This window comes from Protomyctophum bolini (assembly GCF_963924005.1).
Source record: "Protomyctophum bolini genome assembly, chromosome: 6".
In the NCBI taxonomy this organism is placed as follows: Eukaryota; Metazoa; Chordata; class Actinopteri; order Myctophiformes; family Myctophidae; genus Protomyctophum; species Protomyctophum bolini.
In genome coordinates, this window is record NC_137867.1 from 25875901 (window position 1) to 25902252 (window position 26352).

The 26352-nt window shown below is 41.2% G+C and overlaps 1 protein-coding gene across 1 annotated transcript; it reads left to right on the plus strand.

Annotated features, from left to right (window-relative positions):
* Positions 1–48: 48 nt before the first annotated feature.
* LOC308317432 (phosphatidylinositol 3-kinase regulatory subunit alpha-like) lies at positions 49–26190 on the plus strand. The gene is made up of 17 exons (XM_080766420.1): positions 49–218; positions 585–1096; positions 1604–1739; positions 5400–5492; positions 5652–5723; positions 8352–8468; positions 8814–9012; positions 12256–12338; positions 19020–19122; positions 19637–19735; positions 20547–20727; positions 20844–20969; positions 21564–21706; positions 21912–22088; positions 22565–22639; positions 23097–23267; positions 23439–26190. The coding sequence occupies exons 2-17, from the start codon at positions 905–907 to the stop codon at positions 23626–23628; spliced, it is 2157 nt and encodes a 718-aa protein (XP_080622546.1). The 5' UTR covers positions 49–218; positions 585–904; the 3' UTR covers positions 23629–26190.
* Positions 26191–26352: the final 162 nt, after the last annotated feature.

Sequence of the window (26352 nt, forward strand, 5' to 3'; positions counted from 1 at the left end):
GGATGTTACGTCACTGAGCGAGCCTGCCTTCTGCCCCGTTGTAATAATCTGTAAAGCAGACGGCCGAGCCACGAGCCCCCTTTTCGCTTTGGAAATAGTCGATCAAATAAAGCATTGTTTCGGACTGTAAAAGAAGAATTGGATATCGCAACTAATCATCGCTTCGTAATGGCATCCGTTGGTTATTGTGCTGAAGAGTTTGACGGTGAATAAATAAGGTGGGTTTTAAAGCTGCTGCTGCTGCCTGCTAAAGCTCGGCATGCATTGTCGTCTGTACTTCCTGGGGCCATTTGGTGTCTGAGCTTGTGCACAGTGTTTGTAATGTCTGACTCAGACTGACACCCCTGGTGGAATTGTCTGCAAGGAGACGTTTTTACACTAGATTTGACATATTTTTGCAATGTTAGCACAAGGATTCAATTTACGAACGCTTCCTCCATTATTTCAATATAAACTGCCGTTCACAAGCTCATGATGACTGGCCAGCTAGCGCCAGGGTTCAACGTAATCGCGGACGTGGTCCGCAGCGGAGCCTTACATAATCTAGTTAATAATCCAGTGTTTCTTTTACTGTCTTGTTGCAGGTGGCCCGACGCGCCTACAGATGTGGCCTTTACCGTTGATGCGACTTCTGTACATGAGTGTTCGGAATGTTTTGATTGATAGGCTGTCACCTGGTTTAGAGGGATGACAGGAGTCGGGACACACTGAGTGGAGATGGAGACAGGGGAGACAGACAGCCATGCTCAGTGACAGTTAGTCTAGTAACTATTTGTTTCCCTATACATCAATCTCAGGCTAAATAATACACATATTTTTATTAACAAAAAAACCTGATTATTTTGTTGGTTTATTGTACAGCCATATATATTGATTATTGAATAATAGTATTTGACATATCAAGATGAGCTCAGAGGGTTTTCAGTACAGGGCACTTTATGATTATAAGAAGGAGAGAGAGGAGGACATAGACCTCCATGTAGGGGACATGCTGCTGGTCAGTAAAGGGGCTCTGCTGGCCCTTGGCTGCACCAATGGAGCCGAGGAGAGGCCCTCGGAGATTGGCTGGCTGCCTGGCTTCAATGAAACCACACAGGTAAAATATACTGTTTCATTTTTGTTCTATTGTATTTGATCATTGCTTTTAAGCAAAGAGTGGACATCATCGTTTGTCTGATAAAAATCATAAAATGCTAATACATCCATGAATAGTGACCAGTTTATACAATACAAGCAATTTACTTAACACCAGGTACTACGGTTGACTGAACAATTTTTTTTGTCAACAACCCTCTGCTTCATAATTCACACAATACAGTTGAATCAAACCCGGGCAGCAATTTTGCTCACAAGCATCCTCGACTACTAACACCTGATTTACACGCTGTTACTCATTGTGTCGCACACCGAAGATAGCCAATCTGAATTTACAAGCTCACAACGCATCACAGCGTTTGTAGACACCGGCGAGATTTTCTCTGTCAAACAAGAAAGTATAACATGCACTACACAACTGAATACCAAAAACAGTAGATCCTAGCCTATTTTATAATATATCAATATTATTGATTAATGGTATGTATTGTCCTGTGCTGACCAATAGGAGAAGGGAGACTTTCCGGGGACATATGTGGAGTTTGTGGGCAGGAAGAGAATGTCTCCCCCCACTCCTAAGCCCCGTCCACCCAGACCAGCATCAGCAGCTTCTGCCAGGGCTGACTCCGAGTCAGAGTATGAATGTGAGTAAACAGAGCATACGTTTGCTAATGCTAAACTAGGTCTCTAAGCTAAGGTGCCCATTTAGCCTGTCATTAACTTTAACATTATTTGTGTTATTGTGTCTATATAGAGTATAAATCATGCATACCATACAAGAAGACTTTGAAAAGACTAAAGTCTATTACAGTCTCTCATCTACCTACTAAGACTTTGAAAATAATTTGTGAATACTTTTAGTCTGACACCCCCTCACATCTAAACAATGTGTCATAAGTCACAGAGTTTTTAATCACTGACACATTATAAAAGTTTGCATAGAGCAGATTTGGAAGCTCCGATGGGAGCAGGATTATGATTTTTGGGGCCAATGTCCATCACCAATCCTTTTCCCTCAGCATTCGCCAATACTAATACAGAGTTAAAAAGGACAAGAAAATGATTACTCTTTTCTTCTATATAGTATTTCTGCTGGCTGTCTCTTCTTAGAAAGGTCTTAGCCATATTATTGTACCCATGCTGTGATCAAGTTTGGCCATTATGGATCCATTGTAGTTATTTGTCACATGTTCTTAATACTTTTATTGATTAAATATGTATAAAACCTACAGATGTAACCACTTTCACTTAAAAACAATCTGACAAAAAGACAAAAGAATGACTGCTGCATGGAACACCTAATTGGACATCTGCTCAGGGTCCCTTTGGGTTCACACAGATATTTGGCAGACGTTGAGCAGACAACTAGAAGTTTCACACAACAGTCATATTTTGTTGTCCGAGCATACCAGTCCATGAGAAATGTCTATTAATGGGGTTGGTATGCACATGCATTCTGGTACTCTATAAGTAGGGTTGGTTGAGTACAGATAACCATGGCATGACCAGACTAATATCACTGTGTAAATATTAGTCTGGAACTTCGGTGCGGAAGATTTATTTTATTTCCAAGGGGCGGTTGCAAACGGATTCCAATGTCGCAGCAAAAAAAAGTCTCACTTTGAATTGTGGGCTCTGATTGGTCACTCACAACTCTGGGGTGAGCAAACTGTAATTCAAACTGAGGAGTGCCAGACCAATCTCCCCAGAGATTATCTTTTTCCTGTGGCAGATTCATCTGGTTTCAAGGTTCTTTATTATTTGTCTCCCGAGGAAGAAATTTGTCTTAGACAAAGGGCCGCATAAGCGTAGCCCTTATGTCCATGTCGCCGCAGTGCAGCGCCAAATAGCGCCAGGCTAGAGTACAGAGAACCGGTACCATACAAGAAACGGTACCACCACATCCGATAACTATAGAACCGAATAGGTACCATATTGTATTGGTTCTGGCACCGTTTTAAAAGCACCGATTTGGGACAATAAGTATTTTAAATATTAAAGATTTTATCGGAATGTCAAGACGATAAAAAGACGACTCAACACAGCTCGGACTGAGATTTCTGACCACTCACCACTGTGCACCAAACGATTCGATTGAGATGAGGGGAGCGCACCGCAACCCCAGCAAAATCCTCATGATTTTGTTTTGACGTTGGAAATTTGTTTGTGACAGTGAAATTGTTTGAAAAGGGGATTAGTGTAAAGCCGGCATTAGTTGTTATACAGTTACAGTACATTTGGCAGTACACGTTCTTTGTGCAATGAAGTACAAGCTGTGCTTATAGGCATAAAGCCCAGGAGCAAATGCATCCAGGATGCTTTGAAGATCACACTCAAATCCCCCTTAAGGTGGTCGGTCAGAAACTCATTTAACCAACCACAGTGCTGCCAAATGGTACATACAGCATCTGTTGCATCCATATATGCAACAGCTACGTGAACTTAAATTAATTATTGTTCTCCAATCCACCTTGGACGAGAGCACCAAAAGCAAGATATACAGTATACTATAATTATAATAGTATACTATTACAGTACACAACTCCAGCCTAAACTCTTGAGGTAATGAGCTTTAGAAACATCACTCATGTGTGGTCCCAAAGTGGATTTAAATCTGCAACCTCTAATTGTATAGTAACTATGATTCAGACCCACCCTTGTACCCTTTCCTATTGCCTTTTAAAAGTCAACGAAATGAAACGCACTCACAAGAAAACACCTCACTCACTGTGAGTTGTGTTGGGTAACTGAACACCACACATCTTCCATCTGCAGTACGTTAGGTGTTTATTTAACAACGTTCTTGAGCTTTTCATGTGATCTTATTGTTTGAGTTGCAGTAGATTGTTGGTTTGTGTTTGAGGTACAGAGTATTTGACGCCAATGCTAAAGAGTAACTTTTTCCTTTCTCTCTTTGGCAGTTTTTTCTTTTGTCTATCTCATTGTCTTTCTTTTTTTGGCCTTGTCTTTCTGCCACTAACTTACACTGTTCACTTGTATGCACGCACCTACCCTGTCATTTATTAACTTGTGTTGCACAAAGAAACAAATATGCAGACGTGTGCATAAACTGGGGCACACAGTTGTGCAAGAATACATACTGCAACTGATTGTTTCTTGACTTTCTGCTGTTTCACTCACACGCGCACACACACACACACACACACACACACACACACACACACACACACACACACACACACACACACACACACACACACACACACACACACACACACACACACACACACACACACACACACACACACACACACACAGAGAAAGTTGTGCTGGTTTTCACAGTTGTCATCTGACTTCATCATCATTACCATAGAACACAGGAAGGAAATCAGACCTATGTACAAATGTTTCCAAACACACAGGGCTTATTGTATAGCATTATTACATGACTTGATGTTATCTAGACTGTTGGTTCTCAAGCAGTTTGTATTTTGCATGATTTTAAACATTTGTGTTCTTTTAATATTACTCTATAGAGCACCGAAGTCTGACGTCAATATCGGTAGAGGGTGCAAATCCACTGGTTCATGTACTTTTTATTTGCATTGTAATCCCCATTCCCCACAGGGGGATTTTAGACTGCCTCATATAAGAACTGTGTTTGAAAAATAAACAAATCATCCAGGCCGCTTCACTCATATGGATATGAAGAATCAACTGACTGAGAGACAACACTAATGTTACTGCTACTGAATTAGTTACATTTTCGCTAGAAACAGACTGTATCATATATGAGTGACTAACGTTCGCAAACAATACAGAGACACCTCCCTGACAATGTTTGGGCCACAACGCTTATATTAAACGATTTTAAGATGACCACATGTTATTCTCCATAGAGACATTACTTCCGTGAACCAGGGGAATCGAGGGGACGAGCGAGTGACGTCAGGACTTGGGCGCTCTATTTAAATGGTTTCATGTTTACGAACCCTGTCAGAACATCTCATAATACTTTTCTGGGGTATCAAGCCACTGGTTGGAAACGGTTCTAGAGAAGTGTTTTCTGTCTTGTGGTCAACACCAGTGGGCTACATGTAAACTTCAAACTGTGATCATACACAGGGCTGATGATAACTAAACAATGATGTACCATATGCACTCCTGTTACACCAGCAAAAACGGCTTAAATTAAATTAAATACACTGGTGAGCACAACCCCGCAGTATGCATCACATAAGCACACTAATGTGGCTATTGTCCCAGTCCCATTCATAACGCAAGCACAACGGCTTGTAACATTTAACATTGTGTTGAAATCAACGTGTTTCTGTGTTATCCAGGCTGTGTGTTACCAGACCTCCCAGAACAGTTTGGTCCTCCAGAGACGGCACCCCCTCTCCTCAACAGACTGATGGAAGCTATAGAGAGCAGAGGTAACAAAGACACATACATAATCTCTCTCTCTCTCACACACACATTGAGTCACGCTCTACTCTACAAGCTACAGAATCATTTTATTTGGTAATTAAAATGCACAGAAAGTTGTCTGTTCACAGGTAACACCCATAACAATCTATCTGTGCTGAATTCAGGAGTCGAGAGTCCCAGTTTGTACAAGAGCTTCAGTGGAGGAGGACTGGACACCAGACAGCTAGCTGATACAGGTGAGTTCACTATGTGTATGTGTTCATCAATGTATGGGTCATAGTGCCCGGCCGATGCCAGATGTTTGGGTCCGGTCCGATTTAAAGACATTGATAATATTAAAGATGTATGATTTTATCGGAATGTCAAGAAAGACTACCAAAAGACTGACTTAAGACATGATTTATGACTACTGTAAAGCACCACAACTCCAGCAAAACCCTCATGATAATATTTAGACCTTGCAGGGCTCGAAATAGCGACCATTTTGGTCGCAAATGCGCCTGAATTTTAATCTGTGCGATCTCAAAATATAACTGGGCGCACCAGTGCTACTGCATATAATTACTGTAGTGCGACCAAAACGATCGCGACCGAAAGTGTCGCGGGCCGGTTCCGTCCCGCGAGATGATTTAAACTTGTAGAGCATAAAGATCTGAGCATGTCAAAAAAAAAAAGTAAGTTCCTAGTCCATTCCTGTCCAGAGTTATGATTGTTTAAAGAAATATCTCCTTGGCTTCTTCTACTTCCTCTAACCTCCCGTCAGTCCGTGGACTGATCGGGTGATCAACATCAGCTGGACCTGAGGTCCTCAGCTGTGAGAGACAACAAAAGGGCTCAATTGAATGGAATGTGTGGAGTCACACACACACACACACACACATTTATGATGACGTTATGAAAATAACTTCTCATAAATATATACAGTATATATACATATATATATATATTTTTTTTACTTCAATCAAAAAGCAGGCCTACATAAAACAAAGGGTTTTGTAGCCATTTACACATTCAGAAATTATAGCAGAGACAGTATTTAGAATTTAATTATATTTTCAACTGGTTTATTGCCACAAAAATAGCATCTCATACAAACTGGCTTGTAGGCCAGTGGTTCCCAAAGTGGGGTCCGGGGATCCCTAGGGGTCCTCGGTTAAATATGATAGTTAGGAACCAAATGGACCCTTATGGGTCTGAAACTCTGAGAGTGTATACTACATACTATGGGTAAACCAATTTCACTGTACATTTGTACACTCAGTTAAATTAACTTTGATTTTATGGGTCCCAGAGATAGAAATGGGGAACGGTAGCCTAATTCAGGTCAAACTGGGGGTCCTTGAAATGTAAATAACTGAAAATCACTGCTAGAGCCGTAAAAATCTTCTCATATGGGGGTCCCTGGCATATATTTTCAAATGGGGGTCCGTGGGCTAATGAGTGTCAATTTGAGGGTGCTTGACATGAAAAATGTTGGGAACCACTGTTGTAGGCTACAAGTGTAATAATAATGAATGTAAAAAATCGATTACATATTGGTGCTCGTAAAATTTTGGTGGGTGCTCCTAATTTTTTTCTGGTGCTCCTTCATTCTGAATTTGGGAGCACCAGTGCTACCAAGTAAAAAAGTTAATTTCGAGCCCTGCCTTGGAAATTTGTTTGCGACAGTGAAATACTTTGAAAAGGGGATTAGTGGTAAGGCCGGCATTAGTTACAGTTACAGTACAGTTGGCCGTACCACACAGCACATTCTTTGTGCAATGAAGTACAAGCTGTGCTCGTAGGCATAAAGCCCAGGAGCAAATGCATCCAGGATGCTTTGAAGATCCCACAACTCAAATCCCCCTTCAGGTGGTCAGAAACAGAAACACATTTAACCAACCACAGTACTGCAAAATGGTAAATGCAGCATCTGTTGCATCCTATGCAACAGCTATGTGAACATAAATGAATGATTGTTCTCAGATCCACCTTGGAAGAGCACCACAAGCAAGATAGATACTATAATTATAAGTGTACACAATGTCATGTTGTTTACTTGTAGATCTGCTATTTAAAATAAATTTAAAAAGTTAAAATATTGGCAACGATGTAGTAAAAAGAAAGTCGAATTATGGCTAATATATATCGGCCACACTGATAGATCGGTCTGGCTCCTAATCCCTTTTGTTAAAGGACAACTTTAGTTTTTTCAACCAAGGTTCATGTTTTAGGTTGTTATTAGAGAAAGTAAAAGATGAGTGTTAATTATTTTTCATTTGCTGCTTTCTTTTGTTTTAGGGATTTTGGCTGTTTTTTACAAGGGGGCGGGGGCATTCGAACATGGGGCTAAATATGTATTTCTTTATAACATTTTATAGTGATTTATTATTTACTATAGTCCTACTAGACCCCAAGAAATTATATTTGACCACAAAAGATCACTGGATCTACTGAATGTGTCAAACTGACATTGAGCCTGTGACACACAGTGTGTCCTACACACAGTGTAGGCTACCTTCACATTCAGTAGATCCTGGGATCTTTTGTGGCCAGATGTAATTTCTTGGGGTCTAGTAGGACTATAGTAAATAATAAAAAAAGAAATCGCCATAATATTTTGTAAATAAAGATGTATTTAGCCCCATGTTCGAATGCCCCCGCCCCCCCCTGTCAAAAATAGCTAACATCGCTAAAACAAAAGAAAGCAGCAAATGAAAAAAAAATTACACTAATCTTTTACTTTCTCTAATAACAACCTAAAACATGAACCTTGGTTGAAAAAAACTAAAGTTGGTTAAATGTGAATAAAATCCCAGTTTCCCTCCAGCTATTTCAGGAAGCATGTGTCTTCTGCTAACGGACTGAGGTGTGCTTCTTTTCAGACCTGGAGCAGCTGGAATTGGTGTGTCTGTGTGACGGGGTAGTGAGGTTCCTCCAGGAGTTGCCTGGGCCGGTTCTACCCACTGTGCTACAGACAGACATGGTCCACGCCGTGCAAGGTCAGAGCCTCTCACAAGCAAATCAAACTAAACAGAGAAACGTTATAATAATAGTGTAAGAATAGAATAGTCATTGTCATGATTGCGATCACGATTTAATTGTGTTTTTGGCTTCAAAATGACATTTCTCTTTGGCTTTTAGGCTTCATAAACAAAAAGTCCACAGGGAAGATGTGACAAATAACTTAAATATACAAAAGATAACTGACATATTTATTAACACACTCACTTAAATAGCATATGTACAACCTCACTACGTCTCACTACATGCTGAGAGCTTGTAGGCCTATGTAAGGACAATGTTGAAAAGGGACAATATAAAAAGCAATATACCTTTTCATGCAGAGGTGAGAGACCCAGAGGAGTGTGCCCAGGTGTTGCGTGGTGTAGCCAGCTCCCCAGCTTGCCCTGCCCAGTATGGCCTCACCTTCCTCAGCCTGGCTCGCCACCTGGCTAGGCTCTGTCTTCACAGCTCCAAGAACCAGCTGAGTCCCAAGGGCCTCGCTGAGTGCTTCAGTCCCCTGGTCTTCAGACCGCCTGCCAGGTTAGTGTGTACACACACACACACACACACACACACACACACACACACACACACACACACACACACACACCCACACACACACAGTGACACAAGTATAACGCACTCTTCATGCAGATGTCTGGGTGAGTGGAAAGGGAGAGGGGGTTACATGTGTGCATGCCATACACACATGCACACACATCTACAGACATTGTTAAGAGCTTATTAAGTGATGGGCCCTTTTTACACCTTGGAATGTTAGCAATTAAACGCGGTTAACCATAGCATAGCATGATGCCATATTTGTACAAATTGAGCACATCATGAACATTGGACACAGCAACTGTATCATACTCTATAGCGCAACGCTGTGAACGAAGCCAACCGCTTCCTTATCGACAGAGCATACAAGTTGAACCGTGTCTAAATAAAGTTAAACAGTCATCTTTCTTTCTGGAAATGTTTACCACTGTCTTAGTGTCTTGTGGTTTCCTAGAAGCTCTTTTATCAGCCAAGGCTTCAGAACAAAGCTTTTTGTTTATCGTTTACCACTAGAATTTCGCAGCCCTGACGGGCCGCTCATCCTAGTTACGTTGCAGCGCACTATGGGAAGAAGGTAATTGCGTGAGTTGACTCCACATGTAGTAACGGATGGGTTATTAGTTATTATTATGTGTCCTTATTAGTGTAGTGTAGTGTAGTCAACACGTTATGGCTCGTACACACTGCCCGGTATTTGCTCCGATTATGCTGTCGGGGAGCATTTTTGGCGCTCGCCGACAAAACCTCTGATCTGACGTTAAGCGGTGCCCAAATGGTAGATCACGATCTACAAAGGCTTTGCAGGTAGACCACATGACATGCCCCTAAAAATATATATAATTTTAATATAAAAAACGATTTTTGATGACGTGAGATGACTTGATTGATTGACATCAAAAAGGGCCTGTCTACTTGAACACACAATGCAATACTTGTTGTTGCTTACAATCATCAGTAGCAAAGTCAAATACCAACAAAAATAAAACCCTACCATTTCCATTTCCCCCCCTCTTATTTCCCATTCCATGTGCGTTTGTCTTATATGTAGCCTATATATATATAGTAAATATATATATATATATATATATATATATTATATATATATAGAATATTAGTGGTCCATGACATGAAAAGGTTTGAGAACCACTGCTCTAAAACAACATTGGACAATGATGTTTGACAGTCAGCAATATTGTTGCTTATTCTAGATTTATTTTCGGATTTTCTGACTTGATCTGGCCTGTTAACATTTTCATAGACCTGGTTGCTTGCTGGTTTCCCTCTCAGTCAATGTGGCAACCCTGGTCATTGCCGTGTTGACTGTTGTGGTTGTGGTTCCGTGTGATAATGTAGCTTAGCACACAACAGCTAGGAGGATGCATTAGGCTGCTGGCGTCATGTTTAAGAGTATTTTGCGCAATTTATGTCCCCGAATTTATGGATATGGACTTATGGCTCCATCGCTGCCTCTTTCTTTAGTAAAAGTGTTGACTGTTTACCGTCCCTCTCACACGCGCGCGCGACAACTATTGTCGAAGAACAATGTTGATGTAACTAAAAGATTCGCTGATTGAGCTATATTTTATATACAGAGATTTAGAAGGAATAAGCAAAATCGTGAGGCGACAATTCCTCTTCTTCCGTGTTTTTTCTTCTCCTGCGGAGTGCGGACTTGGAGAGGGAGATGAGATCCCAGGAGGCAGAGGGGGAGGGACTGAGAGCTAGTGACGGGTGCGCACATGTTTTCATTGGCTTGTGGCCACATCTTTTCATTGGTTTGTGGCCACATCTTTTCATTGGTTCATTGGTTTCATCTTTTTCGCACGTGACATGTTTACACTTGTTAATATAGATATTTGATACATCACTTGTATAAGGCCCCAAAAGATAAAGTTATGGTCTTATATTTTAAAAAGCAGCATTTATCTCATATTAGAAATAAGCACTGGCAGTCGCTTTGAAAAACGGAACAAGCATCTAGAGGTAGCTCTCCACGAAACAGAATATACAGATTACTACAGATTGGCAGTCGAATTAAGTCAGGAGATCGGTCGGCTAGAAGGTGTTGAAAAAAACTTGCTGAATGCATTAATGCAAGGCTTGATGTCTTTTTCAAACACAACAAGCCTGCTGCTATTCGACGGTTGAAAGCCAGACGCGACAGTCTACCCACTGCCCATTCAACACATTTTCGGCAACATACAGACCCTTCCAACACTTACTGCCACCAAAGTCTGTGCGATGGAGAGCTACTTTAACACTGCAGTCTTGTATGAGTTACAATTATATACAATATCTTAATAACTAATATTATATACTAGAATTTCGTGCGCGCTATGCGCGCACTCATCCCAGAGCTACTTCGCCACGCACTATGGGAAGAAATAATGACGCCATCGCGTCAGTATGTGTGCAGCAACGTACTCTACATGGCCAGGAAGTTTGAAGTGTTTACTCGCCCATCCAAAAGAAAAGCAAGATGGCTGCGACAGAGTGTGAGCTCGACGGACAGAACAGAGCTGGTGACGTAAGAGGCAGGGTGTTGCCAGGTTTGCGAATTGTAAGCGAGTTGTAGTGTATGTAAGTAGCGTGGTTTAAAGGGCTTGTTTGTGGGCTTGTTGGGCTTGTTTGTGACCGTGTTGGGGCAGCAGTGATTGCGTGTTCCGTGTAGGAGAACCTCATAAAAGTAATATTTGCAGAGTAAATAAGACACTTGAACGGCTTAAAAATAGCCTATGTCAGTTCGGGGAGCGTGCCGAATTTATTTTGCATATAGAGATGTGTGGTAAAAGTGTGGTTCGGTCGGAGATAGAGTTCAAAGAATGAGTATGGGTACCACTTCTCCCATGTATAGTAGATAGTGTATCGACTATGTTGGTTAATTAGATCAAAATGGGTTGTGCATTTTCTAGACCTATATTACAGACCTATATTAATATCCAGAAGTACTATGTACATGTAAATGTCTAGTGCTCAGTGCTACTTGCTTAATAAAGGATTCTTAGTGGGTTGAAGATGGAGACACAGTTGAAATGGCTATATGGGAAATGGAGACATAAAGAGTTGGGATTTCACTTCTGTCCTAAACTATAGAGGGACAGGATGGCAGAAGAAAAGCTTCTAATCTTAATATCTCTCACAAAACTGCACAAACATAAATATCTCATACCCAGTTAATCAGTATGTGTGTCTTGTGTCCGTCGTCTTGTGTTGTGGTAACAGCTGTGAGTCAGGTCCGGACCCCCTCGTTCAGCTTCTGGAGGTTCTTATCACCAGCGAACTCAACATGAACCAGGCTGCACCAGGTAGTGTGTGTGTTTTGAGTGTACACTTTCTACATCCACCCTCTCACACATATGTCTGAACATAGCCAAATGTGTGCCATTTGACTAGCCTTCGTCTGTGTGTATATGTACTGTACTAAATGTGTACTTATGTCTCTAACATGTGTCGCTCGCACAATTGTAATCTTTAACTCGGCTAGCTAGATCACCTAAAACCCAAGTGGACCTATTGTTTGTCCGTCCATGTGTTTTTAGTCTTGTATCTCTCGTCAGCAGGTTTGGAAAGTACTATAGGTTTATTAACAGATTTGCATATTATAAAATTGTCGTAGTGCGCCGAATTGTCTCAGACACGTCGTATGTCCACATCTCTCTCTAGTACTGCCCCGGGCAGGTATTTTGACACTAGGAAGGAGAGGATCGAGGGAGAAGGAACAGTGACCATTTTAGCTAGATTGAGGTAAGGATTTGCACGGGACAAAAAAAGACACTGCAAAATAGTTGGAACCACCAAGCCAACGGCCATCCACAGGACCAGTTAGTCAGCAAACAGGCCAGCCAGTCAGTCAGCTAGACCAGTGGTTTTCAACCTTTTTCATATCACGGCTCATTATTTATTCTGCATTTGGGCCCGAGACCACCCCTAACCCTAACCACCATACTAAAGAATATTTTTGTTGTCCTTGCATACATTGCACAATTCCATACTGAATTGATGTTGCCATATATGGTATATATGGTACCATAGGAGAGATAACAGACAAACGTTGATCAAAATAACAATTCTTCTACATTCTCTAATTGTGTAGACGTCTTGTAAATTAAGTAATACAGATGTTTAACAATAATGTAACTCTTGAGAGTGTTTAATGAAACCAGTTACAATCTCAAGAGTTAAAGATCATAAGGGTCCATTTGGTTACCAACTCTCCATCATTTAGCTGGGAACCACCTGGAACCTCTTACAGGACCACTGGTGGTCCCTGGACCGCTGGTTGAAAACCACTGAGCTAGGCAGCTTAGCATCTAGTGAGTCAGCCAGACAGCCTAGCATCTAGTGAGTCAGCCAGACAGCCTAGCATCTAGTGAGTCAGCCAGACAGCCTAGCATGCAGTCAGTCAGTTAGACAGCCTAGCATCCAGTCAGTCAGTTAGACAGCCTAACAAGCATCCAGTCAGACAAGCAGTAGGTGATGGCATATTGGCATATCATGCCAGCTGGTCAGTCTCTGACTGTCATTTTTAGCCTAGCAACTAGCTGGGCGGCCAAGACAAATGACATCATCGTTCTGGAGGACATGAAAGATGCAGCAGTGGAGGGCCAGGGTGGGGGGTGTTGCCTTGGTGACATCACCGCTGTCGCAGGATTGGTTGGGTCAGGTAGTGATGTCACACATCTCCAAGCCGTTCCCCTGGGCTTTGAAATGAGGCTCAGTCTGCCTGCAGACAACACAGCAGCAGAGGGGAGACTGAGAGTCAAATGGATTATTAGGGAAGAGAAGAATCTGTGTCCTATTAAACCGTAACGAAGAAAACGTGGGGTGAAGGGAAGCGCTTGACCTATTCTTCTCTAGTATTTTTTTATTTGACCTTTTCTTCTCTCTAGTATTTAAAAAATGTATTCTATCACTAGAGATGAACAGTCAGAACAGAACAAAATGTTTTGTTAGCCTTTAGTTGCCTCCACAGGACAGCAGGACAGAGAGTAGCTTGCTTGATTCACAATGGGAGATTAGAAATGTCTCTTGATGTCTGAACTGTCCATTCTACCATCGGGATCGGTGTGACTGCAGCAGGTTAGATTTTGGGGAGAGAGTGAAATATGCATTGAGAGAGAGAGCGAGAGAGAGTGAGAGTGTGTGTGTGAGTGGGAGACAGAGAGCGCAGTGCAGAGGACAGGAAAGAAGAGTGTCTACAGCGTAAGCAAGCATACTGTAGGTAAGGTGGAACTGCTTCCTTCTCTGCCCCAGCGTGTGTTGCATCTGTCCAGTGTTCAGCTTAGTGTGTTTTTGGCCGCATGAGCAGAGATGGAAGAGGGCTGCGAGAGATGCGCAGAGATATAAGTGTGGAAAGAAGGACTAGAGCCTAGATTTATTTACCCCTGAAGACCTCAAACACACACACACACACACTTATAATGCTGTGGTGGTCGGTGAGGTAAGAGGAGGAGGAGAGATGGAGGGATTGAGGGCAGAGGGCGAGGCCATGCGAGGAACAGAGAGGATCCTATGCTACATAACCATGCAGAGCCCAGGTAGGACTACCTACAGCCAAATATCTTAACAATATTGACACTATGCTACATAACCATGCAGAGCCCAGGTAGGACTACCTACAGCCAAATATCTTAACAATATTGACTCTATGCTACATAACCATGCAGAGCTCAGGTAGGACTACCTACAGCCAAATATCTTAACAATATTGACTCTTGCACGCAGCATTTACAGCGCAACGTGCATTTCCTAGAAGGCTTCCAGTTCCAGTACAAATTATTATGGTGCTGTGCAGAATCACAGACCTGCAAACTAAGTTACATGTCAGAGGGAATCTTTAATGTGTTTGAAACTGAGAATATTCAATGCATTCATCCATTATCTGTTTATCCGTCTGTGTGTCCACAGCTAATCTCGCAAACTACTAGGCCAATCAGTGTCATAGTTCTTGTGCATGCTTCCAGGAGGCCAAGGAGCTAAATTCCCCATCATCTCCCAAATCGATCAACGACGACTCTGCCACAAGCCAAGGCCTCAGAATTACAATGATCTCACTAGAAAAAGTGTGGCAACAATTCACCATATTGTCAGTTACACGACGGCCATTTTGCTATTAAGTTAATGAAATAATGCCACCCCAAATATGACGTGAGAGCAAAATGGCCGCTGTGTAAATATACTCAATATGTCATCTATGACATGATGAGTTTTCAGCATGATCACAGCCCCTATAGAGCGTCGCAGTCCCGCCCCCTACCAGGGCCCAGGAAATTATTCTCTGTTCATTTTCCTCATAGACATTTCAGAAAGTATTTATTTAAAGACGTTTACGCCTCGGACAAAGCCAACTCTTGTCTTGACAAATCATGACAAACACAAATTTTCGGGCCAAACAAAGAATTAGAAAGTAGAAGAAACGGCAGGTTACAACACTTTTGTTTTTCCTTCTATGTAATTATTTGTTTGGTCCAAAATATTGTGTGTGGTCATGATTTGTCACGACTCGAGTTGGCTTCGTACGACGCTTAAAAGGTCTTTAAATAAATACTTTTTGAAATGTCTATGGGAAAATTGATTAATTTCCTGGGCCAGGCATCGTCATGAAAGGGGGCGGGACTGCGACGCTCTATAGACTTCCATTAGAACATTTTAAGTTAACTATTTTAAAAAGTATTAAATATATGTGAGTACTTGAGAAGCGTGCATACAAAGTTTGGTGCTGATTGGTCCAGCGGTTAACTTTATTAGCTCCACAGACAGACAGACAGACAGACAGACATTGTACTTGATAATCTATGATCAGGTTCATGTTTTAGGTTGTTATTAGAGAAATTAAAATATGAGTTATTTGTTTTCATTTGCTGCTTTCTTTCGTTTTAGCTATTTTTGACAGGGGGGTGGGGGCAATCGAACATAGGGCTAAATATGTATTTTTTTTACACAATTTTTTACAGCAATTTATTTTTGTATTTACTATAGTCCTACTAGACCTGATCTGGCCACAAAAGATCACATGATCTACTGAATGTCACCCCTTCACATTCAGTAGATCCTGTGATCTTTTGTGGCCAGATGTAATTTCCTGTGGTCTAGTGTCTACAAATGCATGGTTTTCATATTGTAAATATGGTCGCTAACGACGTTAACATCTCATTTGAGTGCCTGTCAGGATTCTCTAAATTCCTGTCTCTCAGCTGTTGCCTCGCATGCCTTTGATCTACCGTGCAGCAAACATTTTGACAACGCATGTGTACTGGCGCACCAGTAATGTGCACCGCTGTCTATTATACACCCAACCTATTGTCCTTGTGAATGTGAAGTAGTTGTGTTCTTATTGGTTAATATTCTCAAGATTTCTGTCTGTTTAGAGTCTAACCTACTCTGCACTACCCACTGACTCACAAAGTGAATATCGGGCAGCAAAAACTAATTGCACGTGGATTAACGTCGTCGCTACACAGGAATTCAGTAAATCGGATTCCAGAGAGGCTATGAATGAGATTAGTGTAGATCCAAAGGGAGGGAAAGAAGCGAGGGGAGGGGGTGTTCCAGGACTTGGGAATCACAGTACCATGTGATAGACGGCTGATTTATATAGGGATACAATCTACTTGGTTGCCTGTTATCTATTAACTAAAACAATCAGAGATGTACGTATATCCCCACAGTTTATTGAAGTAGGCTAATCAGTTCATGGGAAAAGAGAGAGGAGATCCGCACACCATTTTAAAAGCTCCCAAAATGATGTATTGACATTTATTGACAGGTATACCTCAGTATACCTGACGAAGGCCCGTGAGTCCGAAACGTTGTATTTTTTTGTCCGCTCTGTTGTCAATAAATTATTTTGGGTCCTTTTAAAACTCTTTTAAAACGGTGTGTGGATCTCCTCTCTCCTTTCTTATGTATTTCTTTGGATCCTGCACCCGTTGCAATTTGTGGATGCGTGTGCACCTCTTGACCATTGCTAATCAGTTCATCACATATTCACACAACATGAACACATTCAACTTTACACACAACAAGACATTGGATTAACACCAGAATATAAATTATTAAATTCAATTCTTTGAAGTAGATGAAGATTTGTTAAGTTACCACAGCTTGAATTTACTTTCTAGTAATGTCATGCAGAATATGCCAAAAACACAAAGTTCAAGTATCCCTATGATTCTGATTTCTGAATATCTCGTATAAAGCATAATGATATTTTGCTAGAGGTGTGGGTTGTGAATGATGATGCAACTCCAAATATTGAGATATTTTCAATAGTTGCTCTGCTGATAAAAAATGGATATTCCAAAATGGTCTCCTCATGGACTTGCATTGCAAAGGGGGGGAGCCAATACGCTACACAACCCAAACCTCTACCAAAATGTTATTGTGTTTTATATTCAAATTTGTTCTCAATTCAATGCACATACAGTACATGACTTTTGTTGTATCACTGTTTTCATCGCTAAATCGCAACCTTTCATTATTGACTGGCTATGTATGCTAATACAAATACAATTGACACAAGGGAATAAAGTGCAATATACCGTATGCTCCATCCGACGTCCGAACGTTTTTCGGAAATATGAGATAACTTTTAGCTTTTTTTCAGACGTTGTCCGAACTAGTTTGGGTAGGTACTGTAGGTGAGCCTTGCCGAGCCAAGAGACCCACAGGGCATGAGCCTATCTCCTGTTTCTGTAGTGTGAGGCAGCCTGATGTACAAGTACAACCCCTGGACATGACGCTAGAATGTCGCATTGTCGTGGGGACTTTCCGCCAATCCAACCCTGATAATTTCTGAGTGCCAAGCTGGGACGTATTGGGCCCCATTTTTAGAGTCTCTGGTATGACCCGGCTGGGGAAAGCCTGTCCAAAAACAAATCTGAGCATGTATTGACCTTAACAATCCAACAGAACATCATTATAGAGAGCTTTGGTTGTCATCTGCTCAGTATTACATGCAGGATACAGACATTGGAGGGTTGAGCATACTTTGCCCTCCTAGTGATGACAACATGCCACACTACTTTTCCATGATTGCACCGTAACGATGTAATGACATCAATTGATTGAATACTTTTATTAGACAAAAATATACAGGTACAGACTGTACCGTACTGTCAAGCATGTAGATATGTAGGCTAAAAGTCCTGGGGACTTGTTTTCATTGTGGTCCTATGTATTAAATTCATCATCGCCAACAAATCAACAAATCACTATTGCAAAAATAAAACCCTTCCTCTCACGCCCCGGCTTAACCAAAGTCATCCACGCCTTCATCTATTCACGCCTAGACTATTGCAATTCCCTTTACACCTGTCTTTCCAAAAAAATCTATTCACAGACTACAATTTGTCCAAAATGCAGCAGCCCGCCTCCTAACAGGTGCAAGAAAGTTCGACCATATTACTCCCATCCTCGCCACCCTCCACAGGTTGCCTATCTTTTAGAATTAATTTTAACATTCTACTTTTTACTTTCAAGGCTAGGTCCGGCCTTGCTCCGTCCTACCTTTCAGACTTACTTGACCCCTATGAGCGAGTTGAGAAGGAGAAAAATCACACCCGTGATCATTGTTTACTATTTGTTAACAAAAATAGCCTATTTGCTCAGATACACATGACATAAATTATCCATTCATTGTCAATGGCATTTAAGGTTTGTGTTAGGACAAGAATCTATACCATATAGAGACAGATATACAGACACACACACAGGACGAAAACATAATCTCCCCCTTGCCTTTCTGGTGGACATAATTGGGCTGCTAATTGAATGCCACAGACGAAAAACAGTCTAAGTCCACACTATTGATCCATAATGTATAAATGATAGATAAGGCTTCAGGACAACGAGGCCTTTTCGTGGAGGGGTCAGAAAGAAATTTGGACTTGGACTGTTTTTCGTCTGTGGTACTCTATTATCACTACTATATAATATATTTATAGCTCTTCCTTTGCTGAAATTGTTGTTCAATGTCTCCATCTCAGCTCTGCCTCCTAAACCAGCCAAGCCATCTACTCCAGTCCCGAGCATCTTCAACAACAGCATGTCCCTGCCGGACTCCGAATGGTACTGGGGAGACATATCCAGGTGACTTTACACACACGTACTACAATGAGTGTTAATTATGACAGAAAGCTTTGATTTAGTTTTCGTCATAGTCTTTTGAATACAATTTAGTTGTAGTCATATTATGGTCATCTGAAATGTTTTAGTTTCATTTAGATTTTAGTCTGCTAAATTGACACTGGATTTTGTCTACAAAACGTATTTTGGCAGGTTTTGATGGCGTCGTATTGCCTGATTTTACTCTTGGTTGCATGCTGAAAATAGCCAATCTGTATATCTACTAACTAGTGCAACCAAACTTGTCGTTTAGTTCTACTGGATCTCATCTCCACTAGTCCCTCACTGACGAAATTGTCAATATATTTAGTCTTAGTTAGCTTAGCTTAGCTTTTATTTAGTTTGTCAGTGAAAATATGGCAGTCGCCGGACGTTTTTCGTCATAGTTTGTCAACGAAAATAGCACCGAGTCTACAACATACATATCGACACTACAGTAATTCACACAACCTTTTGTCTTGACGTTTGTGATTTGCAGAGAGGAGGTGAATGAAAAGCTGAGAGACACAGCTGACGGTACGTTTCTGGTCCGAGATGCCTCCACCAAGATGCACGGTGACTACACACTCACCCTGAGGTCAGTTCACTTCTTTAGTAACTTTGAATACATGCCATGCTAGAACTCACTATTCTACAACTCTATTGTTACAACTCACTGTTGCAAGGCGCCATCAGCTCCATAGAGACCAGGATTTAAAATCTTCTTATCTTAAGACCACGCTCCCTTTTGCAAAACTCAAATCAAAACTTTTCTATGAATTAAATTGTCATGTGTTCAATGTCAGTCCCATGTTTATTTGTTAGAACAGCACAGCCTCTAGAGTCAACTTAGTGTTGCGTATATGCTCTTAGTATTGGTATAATATGCAATTCACCCATTGAATCTTAACCATCATTGATGAGCCAGGATACTGCATCAGTACCACGTCTGACCACTACACACAAAAAGCTGGCAGTGCTGTAACACAGTGCCTGCTTACTGGTGTAGAGCTTTCTCAGGTCATTGTACTATAACCCTGTTATCAGCTTATACAAACTCGCTGTTATAGAACTATCAAGCTTGCCATTTTAGAAGCTTCTGCAAACTCGATATTCTAGAACTATCTATAAGCTCAATGGTGTTTCAGGGTTCAGTAACTGCCACTTCACTGTTCATCTTTTTTGGTACTGTTGTGTGATACAGCAAAACAATACCTTGAAGTTAAAAGGGACAGTTTGAGTTTTCAAGGTGTAATCGGTATCATTTAATTTTGCATCTTGAGTAGTCCGGATGGATCCAGGGCCATCAGTGTATTATTGTGCATATCTTTGGTGATCAGTGATCACCTGTGTATTTTGAGACCAGATTAATGCATTTGACTTTTAAACTCATCTTCTGTTCTCTACAGGAAAGGAGGCAACAACAAACTGATAAAGATTTTCCACCGGGAGGGGAAATATGGGTTCTCTGACCCTCTGACGTTCAGTTCAGTGGTGGAGCTCATCAACCACTATCGGCATGAGTCTCTGGCCCAGTATAATCCTAAACTGGACGTCAAGCTACTCTACCCCGTGTCCAAGCACCAGCAGGTTGGTGTGGTAGTTTAATTTACATAGCTGATATATGTCGCAGATAGGAATGAAGCCTGTTGAGATATCTTGTGTTCATTATGTTTGTTAATAAATGATGATGAAACTGTGTTTAGGACCAGGTAGTGAAGGAGGACAGTATTGAAGCTGTTGGGAAGAAACTCCATGAGTACCATCTGCAGTACCAGGAGAAGAACCGAGAGTACGACAGACTGTACGAAGAATATACCAGGACCTCACAGGTACATGCAACATTACAACGTTCTAAGCTCTCTTTAAATGGAGAAACGATACAAAAAGGAGAGCTCATTGTAATGGCATGGAAAACACACACGAGCACATACAGCTCAAGCTTTCACAAATAAGAAAATCTATTTACAACAAGAAATAATATACACGAATATATGGTCACTGTTCTGGAAAAATAACAACTAAGGTTGTACAGTAAGTGAACAATGTGTTAATTAATATCAAATATCTAAATTCTGAATCAAGCAACTGTCCGGCGTGCTCCCAAAAGCCTGAGTAGACGATAAAATTACCCAAATATATTTTTTAAAGTGAAATTATCCCTTGAATGAAAACAAGCGAGAAGGTGAGAGCATGCAGCATGTTTATTCCTGTACAAGTAGACTTCCATTGTACAATGTTTATTGCCTCACAGCACAAACTACAATTACCCATATTACAGGTATAGCTAGCTGTTTGGTAAACATGTAAACTATGCAAAGGCTACTAATTCCTCTGAATTTCTCCCTCTGTTGTGCCTCTGCTCTTGCTCTGCACATTTACCGATCTCTCAATCACCTCCTCCCTCCTTCATCTCTGTCCAACAGGAGATCCAGATGAAGCGAACAGCCATTGAAGCATTTAACGAGACCATAAAGATATTTGAGGAGCAGTGTCAGACACAGGAGCGCTTCAGTAAAGAGTACATTGAGAAGTTCCGCCGGGAGGGCAACGACAAGGAGATCCAGAGGTAGACATTTTAAGCACTAACTCATGACAGGATATGGTAAAGACTTAACTCTTCAGAATTTAAATGTCTAAATTGTAATTATATTTCGTGAGTCGTGTCTATATCACAGTTAAGAGTTGTTGTTCAGCCTGGCTGACGTGAAGTCGATTATGTCAACTTTTAAACGTAAAAATAAATCTTCCTTACCCTGTCCTCTTTTTCAAAGAATCATGGGTAATTATGACAAGCTGAAGTCACGGATCAGTGAGATTGTGGACAGTAAGCGCCACCTAGAGGTGGACTTAAAGAAGCAGGCGTCGGACTACAGAGAGATTGACAAGAAGATGAACAGCATCAAACCTGACCTCATCCAGCTCCGCAAGACCAGAGACCAATACCTGATGTATGCCACACACACACACACACACACACACACACACACACACACACACACACACACACACACACACTACTGTAAGAACACACATGCAGTGACTGAGGCATGTAATGGGTACATAATATTCTGAACACAACCACTAGAGGGAGACATCTTCTGTCTGTATGTTTTAAACACAGACTGGTTTCAATGCATGGCATTGTCTATTCACAGCTGCCTTCAGCCATGCATGGCACATGAGCTTAGATCTTTTTTCAGTTAATGTCTTAACATATAGTTTTAGATGTTAAGATTACAGCATTACCATACTTACATCATCAGTGCACGGTTAATAAGTGATGATAACCCGGCAGTATCTTGCCTTAACTCCCTCTTCATGTACTTTGACTCTACTCAAAGGATGCTTTTATGGTTGCAGAAACAACCAGACCGCTTAACAACATTGAGTTCTATGTTATAAACTGTGTATGTTTGTGTGTCAGGTGGCTGACCCAGAAGGGAGTGAGGCAGAGAAAACTGAACGAATGGCTGGGACTGAAGAACGAGACCACAGAGGAGTGAGTATACTCATACAACAGTCTTCCCTTCAAATGAACCACGGAAGTTCATTTGGGAAACTCTACTTGGCATAAGCTGGACCACTCGATAGCGTGCAAACCAATAATATCAAACATTAATATGGCTCAACTCAACCCCAGTTAGCATGGCATCAGACTGCTCTCTGCCGCTGCTTTGTTTGTACTGTCTTGTCTGTCTGTCCACAATGCCATTTGAACATCCAATTTCCTTCACTCTTAATAAAACTTCTGCTGTATTCTGGAAATGGGTGCAAAGCGCATCTCGACCAATACAAAACATTTGGGGGTGGTACACGGCTGTGAAACCTCATCAATAAAATAGAGACATAGCAAGCAATATTTGATGGTTGGACTGAATGCGTCTGTATGCATATCTGTCTGTTACTGTTCCCATGTCTACCATGCTCTAACAGAGATTTCCCTGTCTTGTCTCCAGTGAGTACAGCATGGTTGAGGATGAAGAGGACCTCCCCCATCATGACGAGCGGTTATGGCGTCTGGGGAACATTAACCGTATCCAGGCTGAGTCTCTGCTCCGAGGAAAGAGAGATGGAACCTTCTTGGTCCGAGACAGCAGCAAGCCTGGCTGCTACGCCTGCTCCGTTGTGTAAGGATCATTGGCTGGTGTCTGTCTGTTGTAATGTTAGACTTTTTTATATACCCATCTGTCTGTCCAGAGTGGTAGAGAGATACTCCCTCTCTCTTAGTAACTGGTATATATACACACACATACAAATGGCAGCAATACTAATTTTGTTCTCTTTCCTCTGCTCTCCAGTGTGGATGGAGAGGTAAAGCACTGTGTCATCAACAAGACCCACACCGGCTTCGGTTTTGCCGAACCCTACAACCTTTATGGCTCCCTGAAGGAGCTTGTCCTTCACTACCAACACACCTCTCTGGTTCAGCACAACGACTCCCTCAACGTCACTCTGGCCTTCCCTGTCTACGGCCAGCAGAGACGCTGAAGCTTTCTCAAACTTTGTTAACTTTACAGCTGGCGTCCCAATTACATACCACGGATGTGCCGAGTGTAGTATTATCATTTGTTTTTGTTCTTCATTTCAAGTACTACACCATGTGATTTCCATCTTTCCGATCAAAGGTGTGTGTTTGGTCGGATTAGAAAATGGAAATGCATTCAGCACCTGAGGATATATGACTGGGTGACACCACTCTATAGAGGTGAAGGGGAAGGTTATGTTTATTGTCTTCATAGGCCCAGACTATGGTGTTCAAAGACTGAGCTCTCAGCTGATATGGAGATAAAGCTGGGTCCTGCTAAACTCTCAGTGGATTTAATTGTTTTTCTTTTAAAAGGACATGTTTACCCCCACACCGTTGGTGACACAAAGGCACTTCCTTCCAACAACATCCAGAAATCACATCGATAAACTTCCACAGCTGAATTCAGGTATCAGGAATATCATTGATTACCCGGTCTAGCCCCTTTTACATCCAACAGAGAGAGCTATCCAGGGGCATCCCGCTTTACCACAAGACCACCTCTACATGTCCGTCTGTATGGATCCTGTTGATGCTGAACCTAAAAGCAAATTATGTACGAAGAAGACAATGATGTTAAAGATGAAATGAGGGACAATCGAGTGAAGGAAAAGAGGGACTTTTCTTGACATGCTAAACACTGTGAGTGAAAATGAAATGGGGCGAACTTTAAAAGAGGGTAAAGAAATTGACTGCCACGTATCGTTCACATACAAATAACCCCACTTCACAATTCAGACTCTTTGAAACCACCATCAACACGGCTTGTTTTTCCATTTTTCATGTTTCATGTTTCCTTGAGTCAATTTCATGCTTTTAAAGCCGTGGTTGTTTATAGTCGGTGAGTTAGCATCCGTGTGTCCGAGTGAGGCAAAAGTTTTGTTTGAAAATTATGTTTTCCAAGCTGGGAAACGTTGTGGAAAATGACATGTAGCTCAACAAACTTTGCGAATGTCTTTTATTTTTCTCAACTAGATAGTTTGGTAGATCTTTGTCTTTTTGAAGCAGTAAAATCCAATCATCTCATGATTCCCAAATGAGGGCCCCCTTTCCTTCAATTATATTGTCTTGTTGACAATGAAAACCCACTCTTAACCACTTAAGACCTATATACTTCCATCATACAGCAAATGGCGGAAATAGGCCATCTACAATCTCACATCATGTGAGCTTGTAGATCTGTTATATTCGCTTGTAGAGCTTAGGAGATCTTAGAAGAAATTCCAAAATCTTCCCATAATCGGGATGCTGCGGTTAAAGTGGATAAATGTTGTTAATGTTATTGTAAAACGTAACACAAATGGACTGATCCCCAAATCGTTCCTTGTAACCTCTGATGGCAAAACTAGCCAAAGTAACAGCACTTGAGCAGACATGCAGCAGAAAGTTTTACTTAACTATGTAACCTAGCCAATGAAAGACATGGAGCATTAAAACTATTCAAGCTATTAAAGGAACACTGAACATGGTTTCATCAGAAACTGCATCTGATTAACAATCCATGATCATGAGCATTTGGTATGGATTTAAATGCGACTGATGCTGTCATTATTGTTTTAAATGGACATTGATCTTCTGTTTTGAATCTTTTTTTTTGTGACTCTGGTAATCTTAACCTTCATTGCCATTAGCAAAATATGGAAAAAAAGTCACATGGTTTTTAATTCACCATTGTAGCAGTGTACATTGTTAACCATGGTTCATTCATCTTCATTGCGTTTAAAACTGATCAACATGAATGACTTTAGAGTACTACATTTCTTGCTTATTATAAGCTTTGTTGTATTTGATTTCATTCTGAGGTATTGCGGACATGGATATAGTATGTGAAGATTGTCATTCCACAATGAGATATACAGTACATCTCTTTTAGGGGATTTACATCTGGAGGCAAATAATCACTATACTTTCAATAGATGCACACATTGGCTCTTTTTAAGAGCCGTTATGGGTGCTTTTGAAACATTGAGTAATTTCAGGTGGTGCAATTTTTCCAAAATGGACATATAGCATGTTGGAATGAAACGGCTTTAGATATTATGGCCTACACATTCAGGTGCAGTTTCTCAGGCTTAATATTTCTCACCCAAGAATCGTACACTGATATTAGAACCCCAATGAGGGCTAGCCTGAATAGGAGTATTGATTGATTTGGTCCAAATTCATATCCTGGGTGCTGTCCCTTTTTTTTTTACTTTGGATTATTTCTAGTGCAAATGTTTTTGTGATTTACTTTTCTTCTTACAATGCTATGAGAAGGATGCACACACGAACCAAACCCATTTCTCCACAGACACAGTGGAATATGTTGGAGAGCCTGAGCCAGTAGAGTGAATGCGTGTGTGTTCAGCATGGTTTGTTTTTGACTGTTTGATCTGTTTTCATTCCATAGACACTGTATTTTCTGTATCAGAAATCCAGATAGTAGTTCTTTTCTTTTTCTTCTCTGCTTCTAATTGACCCTGTAATGCCAGTATCAACGATGTGATGTCACAAAGGACAATAAAGCACCAAGATCTTGAAAATATAAATATTTCTGCGTTTTATTTACATTTGTCTTGGTGTTTGAACATGTGCTGACTTGTGCTGTAGATGCTTTGGTTTGGAGCTATAACAATTTTCTTAATTATATTTATATACTATGCATACACATCCCCGCAGCGCCCCCCCCCCCCCCCCCCCCCCCC